At 40.2% G+C, this 10,254-nt stretch overlaps 1 protein-coding gene across 1 annotated transcript in view; it reads left to right on the top strand.

Annotated features, from left to right (window-relative positions):
• Positions 1 to 460: 460 nt before the first annotated feature.
• The window catches only part of NVL (nuclear VCP-like), a 147,330-nt gene continuing 137,536 nt past the window's right edge, over positions 461 to 10,254 (top strand). Inside the window, exons 1-4 of the mRNA XM_006871163.1 lie at positions 461 to 517; positions 5,234 to 5,307; positions 6,435 to 6,487; positions 6,573 to 6,672. Coding sequence (XP_006871225.1) covers positions 461 to 517; positions 5,234 to 5,307; positions 6,435 to 6,487; positions 6,573 to 6,672 — 284 coding nt within the window. The remainder of the gene's footprint in view (positions 518 to 5,233; positions 5,308 to 6,434; positions 6,488 to 6,572; positions 6,673 to 10,254) is intronic.

The raw sequence follows: 10,254 nt of genomic DNA on the forward strand, positions 1-10,254 counted from the left end.
CTCCAAGTCTCTACAGCAGTTGGCTTTGTTAAGATTCAAGACTAGCTTTGCATCCTAATACGATGTGGCTGGAATTGATATAACAGGACAAACCAAGCCAAAAACAACGCGAGATACAGAAGTTAAGAGCGCCGGCGCGGATAACAGTGACGCGTGTGCGCCAGTTGGAACCAATAAAGTTGGACGTATTCAAAAGGGTCCTTATCATCCAGGACCTGTTGGGAAGGCCTGCAAAATAAGTCTCTTTAGATACATCTTGATTTTTTTCAAATACTCTCCGCTTTAGAAATTCCACCCGCAACCCAACTCTCAGTACTGTGCTGAGGGGAACGGTTCGGACTACGCCGGGCGGAGCCCGTTTCGGATTCAACAAGTCAGGCGATCGTCACTGGCAGCCCCGTGGAGGTCCCCGGCTCACGTGGAACTAGAGGCTGGTGCAGTGGTCTCAATGACAGACATGATGAAGCGGAGACCCTCCGGGTTCGTAGATAATAAACTAAAGCAGCGAGTCATCCAGGTGTGTATTATGATGGCCGGATCGGCTTTGCAGTATTCTCCTTCCCTAGTGCTCCTGGACCTTTCTCGGGGGCCTTCCAGGCCAAATTTGACCAGCCATTTGCCTTCGTTTGTGTTCAGATGTGAGCCTGTTGATTTCCTCTCGGCTTGAAGTGTAGGCCTTTCCTTTCTCACTTTTGGGTCTGGGAGTCTCAAGTAGGATCCCCAAGATGGTGGAAAGGTGCAGCCTGGTGGGCATGGACCTCAGCACAATTCCTGTAGGAGAATTAAGTTAACCTCATAACAACCTTCCTGTCTTGTGAATTTAGGCCAGAAACATTCTTTAAATACCCGGGTTGTACCAGGTACTTTGGGGATCATGCAGAATACATTAATTACCGTTATTGAGGAGCTTACTATCTCAGGCTTGAGATAGTAAAAATAGGTCCCGTGCATCAGGCATTATAATGAGCGTTTTACCTGTTGCTTTCTAATTTTCATAACCATCAGTAGAAAACAATGTGTGGCAAATGCCTTGGAATGGCACAGTCAGCAAGCAGTATGAATTATGAGGAAAGGAAGATTTTTCCCTCACACTAGACTTTGGGGAGTTCTCCTTTTCTCTTAGTTCACTGGCCACTACAGTTTCCTTTTTGGATCCTCACTATTGTTGTTTGTTGTCATGGAGTTGATTCCAATTTAGGTGACCGCATGTGTGCAGACTAGACCGCTCCAGGTGGCGCTGTGGGTTAATTAATGTGCTGGGCCGCAAGGTCTGTTTGAACTGCATGGTCGGCGTTTCAAGCTCACTAGCCTCTCCTTGGAAACTATTCACATTTGCAATGAGTCAAAACCGACTCGATGGCACTTAACAACAACGTAGGGTTTTCAAGGCTGTGACTTTCAGATAGATGGCAGATAGGCGTATTTTCCAGTGTGCCTGTGGGTGAGTTTGAACCACCAACCTTTACACTAGCGGTTGCTTAACCATTTGTGCCACCCAGATGCTCTATTTCATACTGTTAGGTGCTGTTGAGTCAGTTCTGATTCATGGTGACCCTGTATACAATAGAATGAAACACTGCCCGGTCCTACGCCATCCACACAATTGTTGTTATGTTTGAACCCATTGCTGCTGCCACTCCATCTTGTTGGAAGTCTTCCTCTTTTTCACTGACCCTCCACTTCACCAACTGTATTGTCTCTTTCCAGGGACTAGTCCCTTCTGATAATACATCTGAAGTATGAGGGACAAAGTCTTCTCATCCTGGCTTCTAAGGAGCATTCTGGCTATACTTTTTCCAGTATAGATTTGTTTATTCTCTGGAAGTCTGTGTTGTTATTGTTAAGTGCCATTGACTTGTTTACGACTCATAGCGACTCTGTATAGGGTTTCCGAGGAGCAGCTAATGAGTTTGAACTGCTAACCTTGTGGTTCAAACTGACTTTGTGGTCCAGTGCTTATCCTACAGCACTGTATCAAGCATTGTCATAGGCATTTCCCTGGCAGTCCATGCTACTTCCAATATTATTCTTCAACACCATAACTCAAGTACATCACTTCTTGCAAGGTCTTCTTTATTCATTGTTCAACTTTCACATGCACTTTATTTAAAATACAATGGCTTAGGTTAGGTGCACCTTAGCCCTCAAGCAGATATCTTTGTTCTTTAACACTTTAAAGAGGTCTTAGGCAGCAGATTGCCCAATGCACTAAGTCATTTGATTTCTTGTGGACTGTTTTCATAAGTGTTGATTGTGAATCTAAGCAAAATGAAATCTTTGAAGACTTCAGTTTTTTCTCCATTTATTATGATGTTATTTATTGGTCTAGTTGTGAGGGATTTTTGTTTTCTTTACAATGAGGTGCAGTCCATAATGATCTTCATCAGTCAGTGTTTTAAGGACTCTCTGCTTTCAAAAGCATGGTTGCAACATCTGCATATCAAAGGTGGTTAATGAGTCTTCTTCCAATTCTGATGCCAAATTCTTCATATAACCCAGTTTTTGTATTGTAGCAACCCTACAGGACAGAACTGTACTGTCCCTTATGGTTTCCAAGACTGTAAATCTTTATGGAAACAGACTACTACATCTTTTTCCTGTGGAGAGTCTGGGGGGTTAGAACCACTGACTTTTGGTTAGCAGACAACCTAGTGCTTAATCACTGTGCACATAACTAGAGGAAGAATGACTCAGAGTGGTTAAACAGCAAGAACGTAAGTCCTGTGCTTGGCATGTTTCAGGTCAGTGTGGCTGGTACAGAAAGACAGAGCAAAAGGAAATGAGGACAATAAACAGAGGCCAGAATATACAGGGCTGTTAGGTTGGGTTTTACTCTGTCTTGAGTCCGCTGAGAGTTATAAGCATGGCATTCATTTTCCCTTTAAGAAAAAATCTCTCTGACTACTCAGGTGGGTATGGTTCTTATATAAAAGCAGAACCAGAGATCAGTGAGAAAGCTATTGAATAGTGTGATAGAGAAATGGTAGCTTGGAATAGGTCTGGTAGAGGAGTATTTGAAAAATATTAGAGTGATCTATAAATCATACCTTAGAGGACAGGGCTCTGGTAGCGTAGTGGTTACTCACTGGGCTGCAAACCGCAAAGTCAGCAGTTCGAAACTAACAGCTGTTCCGCAGTAGAAGATGAGGCTTTTTGCTCCCGTAAAGATTTACAGCCTCAGAAACCTGTACAGGGGTTGCTATGAGTCGGAATCGACTCCACGTCACATAACCAACCAACCAACCAACCAATGAGCATTTAAGACCCTGCTTGCTAATCAGCAAAGTAGGATGTAGAATAGTCTTTGTGAACTCAATGGCACTTAACAACAACAACAACAACATACAGTTGAATGCGTTTGTGTAGCCAGTAAAACACAAGCAAACATACTAATGGTTATGAGATACAAGTAAATATAATTTAACATGAACTGTAGTTAATGGCAGCATGCTGTAGGGTGTCAGAGCAGCATGTGGGAACTGGAACAGTCTGGCTTTGCACACTAGTCCCTTGTCATTGGAGGCATTTATGCAGAGTCTATTACCATGTGCTAAGGAATATTTGTGAAGAAACACCTGTATGAAATGGGACATTGAACTGGATGGACAACTAGCAAGTACTGAAACAGAGATCAATACTTGTTATGTGCCATGGAGTTGGTTCCGACTCATAGCGACCCCATACAGGGTTTCTGAGGTTGTAAATCTTTACGGAAGCAGAAAGCCTCCTCTTTCTTCTGCGGAACAGCTGGTAGTTTCAAACTGCTGAGCTTGGGGTTCACAGGCCAATTTGTAACCATTATGCTGCTCTGGTAGCGTAGTGGTTACGAATCGGGCTGCGAACCTTAAGGTCAGCGGTTCGAAACTACCAGCTGCTCCGTGGGAGAAAGATGAGGCTTTCTACTCCCGTAAAGATTTACACCCTCAGAAACCCTGTACAGGGTCGCTATGGGTCGGAACCGACTCAACGGCACTTAACAACAACAACAACAACATGCTGCCAGAGGTCGATACTTAGTATATGTTTAAATTATGACGCTGCAACTTATGTGTTGCCAGGCCTCACTTGAACTTTAGGCTTCACTTGAACTTTCTCATCTGCAAAAGAGGAAAGTAATATCTACCTCTACTAATAATAGGATTGTTATTGATTAAGAGAGATAATATGTAAAAAGGCTTTAGAGCCATGCTTAGAACAGAGGTTCCCAAACACTCTTGGTCCACAACTCCCTTACTTTGTGATTAATTTTTTCATGGTGTCCTTATACCAAAAGAAATACCTAACAGGTCTGTTCATTAAGTACTTACGTCCAAGCAACTTAGGTAAGTATCTAGTCCAAATAACTTAATAGCTCTTTGAAAAAATAATATACAAAAGTTGAAAAAGGTCGATATATTTGTTTCACTTTTAATAACCACAGTTACTTCCTTAGGAAGTTTCTGTATGTGTTGGACATGCGCAGTTTCTCATACTTTGGAATCAGATTGGCTTCACCATTCTTATTTCCTGGTCCACATTGATTTTTGCTTTGCATTTACATTTGATCACAGCACCTGCTGAACACTCAGTTTTACAAAAGTGAAATCATCAAAAGAAATGAAAATTGATTTAATTTTGAAACGGAATTGCCTCAAGCTAGTAGTTCTTGCAGTGCCTGACAGATGTTGGCAATACTGTTTCCTTAGATTCAAACCCACAAGCTGCTCCTCTGAAACCTTATACAGGGTTATGAGTCAGAACTAGGGGGCACTTAGCAGTAGCAACAAACAATAACGTGTCCTTGTGATTTATGTATGTGTTTTGTGGTGTCTCTTATAAAGTTATATGATAGCTCTTCTAGTTACTGTTGTTGTTACTCTGTTATCATGTTGTTGTTAAATGCTGTCAAGTCAGTTTTGACTCATAGCAATTCCGTATAGGCTTGCTGAGGAGCAGCTGGTGGGTTTGAATTGCTAACCTTATGGTTCACAGTCCAGTGCTGATTCTAATGCTCCACACCAGGAGTTCATTGTATTATCATAGTAACTATTAAATAAATTCTCTGATTCCAGACTTGACAATTATTTGGTGATTTTAATTGATGTGTCTGATGTGCTTCATTAATGAAAAATTACATTATTGAAAAGTTTACATTAAAGTGTAACATATTTCAGTAACTTGATCTCTTATTTGTTGGTTAAAATCAGTGTTTGAAACATAAAGTATTTTATGTTTATTTTATTTTTTGTTTTAGTATCTTACCAGTAATAGATGTGGCAAATATGTGGATATTGGATTCTTAGCATCTGATTTGCAAAGAATGTACAGGTAAAGAAATGGACTCTATGGATCCTTGTTTTTCTGTCCTACCACTTTTAAAGTTTCTATGCTGCTTGAAATTCTAATTGCTGTTAATACCAGCTAGCATAAACTTGGAATTCAATTTTGTTATCCAAATATTTATCAAGCACCTATTATAAGCAAGCAAAATGAACCATAGTGGTGCTGTGGCTTAGGCACTGGGTTGCTAACCACAAGGTTGGCAGTTCAAACTCACTAGCCGCTCCTTAAGAGAAAATGAGACTGTTTCTGTAAAGATTTACAGTCTTAGAAGCCCTAGATAGGGTTCCTTGGAGTCTGAATTGACTTGATGACACTGGGTTTGGGTTTGTTTTTAGTATTATATACACGGAGCCACTTTTGTTACTGTGAGGACTGGCTGATTCTTACTTCAAGTATCATTCAGTCTGGTCTGGATAGAGACGTTATTAGGCTACTTCCTCTTTCATTAAAGAATTAAAACCTTCAGGCATAATCTTGCACAGCATCCTGGCTCTTTATCTAGAAACATGTCACTCAGTTATTCTTCCCACTAAAGTTTATATCTTTATCTTGTGCCTCTAATCCAACCTCTTAGGATATTTGTTTCATTAATTATACTGTTGTTGTTATGTGCCATTGAGTCAGTTCCAGCTTAGAAGATTTCTGAGAGCGGCTGGTTGGTTTGAACTGCTAACCTTGTGGCTAACAGTCTAGTGCTTATCCTAATTGCCATGCCAGGACTGTGCATCATTAATGATCTCTGTTTTATAAGTTTCAGAATCTATTTTAGCTTCCTCTTTATATTGTAAACAGGTAGAGGCTTCTAGGTCTCTTTTAGTCTTGAAAGAAAGAGAGAGAGAACACATTAGAACAAAAGGCTCTGAAAAATTTTGTGTTCTGCTTTACCACCCCATATTTTTCCTCCCCTTCACTAACTTTACTGCCTCCCTACCACTCACTCTGCTGTAATGTAATGTAGACTTAGTTGTCTGAAAATAGGTTTATGCTCAGTATGACTATGGTGGCAATTTAAAATTTAGATGTATATATGTGGTCAATTTAAAACTTGAACTTTAGTGGGAAAACAGTGCTGGAGACCATTGTACTAACTGTGTGTTGTTGTTTTTTTTCAGTGTAGACTATGGTCGAAGGAAAAAAAATGCTTTCAGGATTCAGGTTGAAAAAGGTGAGTCTTTTAGTGTTACAGCTGAATTTTCAGTAGTGTTATAAAATAATTCTTTTGACTCATGACAGTTTTCTTTTTGTTTCAGTGTTTAGCATAATCAGTAATGAGAAAGGACTTAAGGATCTAACAGAGTTCAAAGAGGAAAATGTAGCAAAGAGGTTTAGACAAGGTGAAGAGGATAATGAGTAAGTATGATAATATGAACCTGATCACTTTGTGTTCTTTTTCTTGTGATTCTTCATTGCTTACACTCTTACATGGTTTCTCCATCCTTTTGCAGTAGCCCCATTGAACAGCTCACCATTCCATAGTGAAGTCAAATTCTTTCTATGACTGTGCCCTTGTATGGGTGGTTTTCTGTATCTGGAATGTTAGTTTCTATTTCCAAAACTCCGACTCAGCCTTCAAGGGCCAGTTGAATTTTTAAATTCTTTCTTAGACTTTCATCATACTTTTCATAATGTTTTTATCTTCTGGCACTACATTTCACAAATTTCTGCTGCTAGTCATAAGGCTTACAGTGGCTGTCCATTTGGAGGTAATCCACCTCCTTCTTCCTTCTCTGCCTTAGTTATGGGCGACCCTGCTAGTATTTGAAATACCAGTGGCATAGCTTCCAGTATCACAGCAACATGCAAGCCACTACAGCACAACAAACTGACAGACGAGTTGTTGTTAAGTGCCGTCGAGTTGATTCCTACCCATAGCGACCCTGAATAGGGTTTCCAAGGAGTAGCTAGTGAGCTTGAACTGCCAACCTTACAGTTAAACCAGTTTTACAGTCTGGCACATTAACCCACAGTGCCACACCAGGACAGACGAGTAGTGTTGGTAAAATAGGAAACTGGATTATATGAAGAAGAATGTAGGATCAGGATTGGCAGAAGACTCCATTAACAACCTGTGATAAGTAGATTTTATCTAAGTGGAACATTATCAGATACAGTGCCAGAAGATGAACCCTCAGGTTGAATTGCATTCAAAATAGGGCTGGGGAGAACTGCTTCCTTAAAATTAGTGTTGACCTTAATGACCCTCCTACATTGCTGGTGGGTCTGTAAAGTGGTTCAACCACTCTGGAAAATGGTATGGCATGGAAACAGAAATACCTTATGAGCCAGCAATCCCTCTGCTTGGTATATATCCACAAGAAATAAGAGCCAGGACACAGGTAGATATATGCATGCCCATGTTCATCGCAACACTGTTCATAATAGCAAAAAGATGGAGACAGCCTAAATGCCCATCAGTGGAAGAATAGATAAATAAACTTTGATACATACATACAGTGGAATACTATGCAACCTTGAAGAATAATGATGAAATTGCAAAATACCTCATAGCATGGATGAACCTGGAGGACGTTATGCTGAGTGAAATTAACCAATCACAAAAGAACAAATATTGTATGAGACGACTTGTAAAAATTCAAGGATAGGTTTTCATGTAAAAATAAATATTTTTTAATGGTTACCAGGGGTGGGAGTGGGAGGAAGTTAATCCATTGGCTAGTGGGTAGACATATGGTAACTCAGGTGACAGGGAGGGCTATATGCAAGGAGAGGGAGGTAGGCGGAAGAATGATGAAGACAAAGACACAGGAAGGTACGCAAAGCTAAAAGGGATAGAGGTAAATAAAGTTAAATACACAGCCTTGGAATGATAGTGTTCTGCATGTAGATACATGGACAGATACACAGGCTGAATGAGTATGGGAGGAAGAGTGGGAGTATATCCACAATATAAGGGCTAGAGAGGATATTTGTACATGGGTATTCACCTTTGTTGCAGACACTATGAATGTGGTAGAGCATGCAGTGGGCAAAATGATGAAAACTTAGATGTTATCAAACTTCTTAAGGCAATGAGTTGTTTGCCTGGGGGCTCTGGATCATAGTCTTAGGGGACACCATGGTCAGTTGGCATAATATAGTTCACAAAGTCATGTTCTACATCCTACTTTGATGAGTAGTTTCAGGGATCTTAAAAACTCAAGAGCAGCCATCTAAGGTGTAACTATGGTTTCTCCATATATGAAAGAAAGAAGAGTGATGGAATTGAAGATGCTTGGATTCAGTTAGTCCAGTGGACTGATGGAATATGTAGACAGTTTCTACAGTCTCTGTGACTCAGACCAAAAGAACTAGATGGTGCCTGGCTACCAACACCAACTACTGTGAAAGGAATTACATTAAAAGGTCCTAGATAGAGTGGCAGAAAGTAGAGAACAAAACAAAAACCTTTTTGCTTTAAAAAAGGCCAGGTTTATTAGAAAGAGACAGGAGGAAACTTAGACTATGGTCCTCAACCACCTTTCAGGTCTGGAAAGGAACTCGCCCTTGTGGCCCAATTTTCTGCCAAGCAGTAGATAGCTATGTAGGAAGACAACAACACGAGCAAGGTATGCTCATCATGGAACAGTCAATTAATCAAAATCAAAAGGGTAACATTTCCCTAAGGACAAAGTTGAGAAGGAGTGGGGAGGTTAGTGCAGTAGAAAAAGGACCCTTGGAGAAGATGCAGGATAACTGTTGTTGCCTAGAAGGGATTGTAATCATTGAGATGAAACAAAGTGTAGTATTTGGTGACTATAAAACTGATGATCTGCTTTGTAAACCTTCACTCAATTCACAATAAAAAGTATATTTAAAAAATTGGGGGGTGGATGTCAGAAGACACTGACTGAAACTTACTCTTCAGTGAAGATAAGCTAAAGTACCTGGAAGAAATGAGGAAGTAAAACAGCTGAACAGAAAATTTGAAAGGGTACCTCTAGAAGGAAAAGTAAAGTATTATAATGAAATAAAAAAAGACCTGGAGTTAGAAAACTATAAAATGAAGAGCATGCTCAACGTTTCTCAAACTGAAAGAACTGAAGAAAAAAATTGAAGCCTTGGAGTATAATATTTAAGGATACCATGGGCAAAATACTGAATAATGCAGAAAACATCTAAAGAAGATGGAAGGGAAATGCAGGATCACTGTACCAAAAAGAATTGGTCTGTGCTCAGCCATTTGAAGAGGTAGCATACGATCAAGAACAGATGGTATCGAATCAAGAAGACCAAGTTGCACTGAAAACAATTGTGGAAAACAAGGATACAGGAATTGACGGAATACAAATTGAAATCTTTCCAAAAACTGATGCAGTTCTAGAGGTGCTTATTTGTCTATGCCAAGAAACTTGAGCTACAGCTACTGGCCAGCTGATTGGAAAAGATCCATCTTGTGTCCATGTATAGGATCACTATGAGTTGACACTGACTCAAAAGCACTTAACAACAGCCGCAATAACACGTACTGAAGACTTTGCAGGCATTAGTTTAATCCTTTAATAACTGAAATAGTTATCACTTATTTTCATTGTACAGGTGAGGATGCTGAAGTTCAGGATGGTTAGTTAAGTAGTTTGTAGAGCGTCAACTTTGAATCCAGGTTTCTCTGGTTCCAAAGCTTAGGCTCATAATCATCATTGTGTTTTTTAAAAATGTTTTATTGTGAATTATGTGATACTTTACATGGGAGAACATAAGTTTTACATTCATCCTAGCTTATATTGTTTCTCTGCCATGGTTAACAATCCCCTCCATTTATCATCAACCAACCAAAGGGTATACCCTGCAAGCCTGGCCCCTGGATGTCAGCACACAGCCTCTCTTCTTCTCTGGGTCTAAAGTCCCCAGCTGCTCCATCTTTCCTTGTCTTCGTGACTATATGGCAGCAGTTGCTGACTCTTCTTGGGTAATATAGGAAGAGAAAGAGTCTCC

The sequence above is a fragment of the Chrysochloris asiatica genome, unplaced genomic scaffold (genome assembly GCF_000296735.1).
Source record: "Chrysochloris asiatica unplaced genomic scaffold, ChrAsi1.0 scaffold00161, whole genome shotgun sequence".
Classification (NCBI taxonomy): domain Eukaryota; kingdom Metazoa; phylum Chordata; class Mammalia; order Afrosoricida; family Chrysochloridae; genus Chrysochloris; species Chrysochloris asiatica.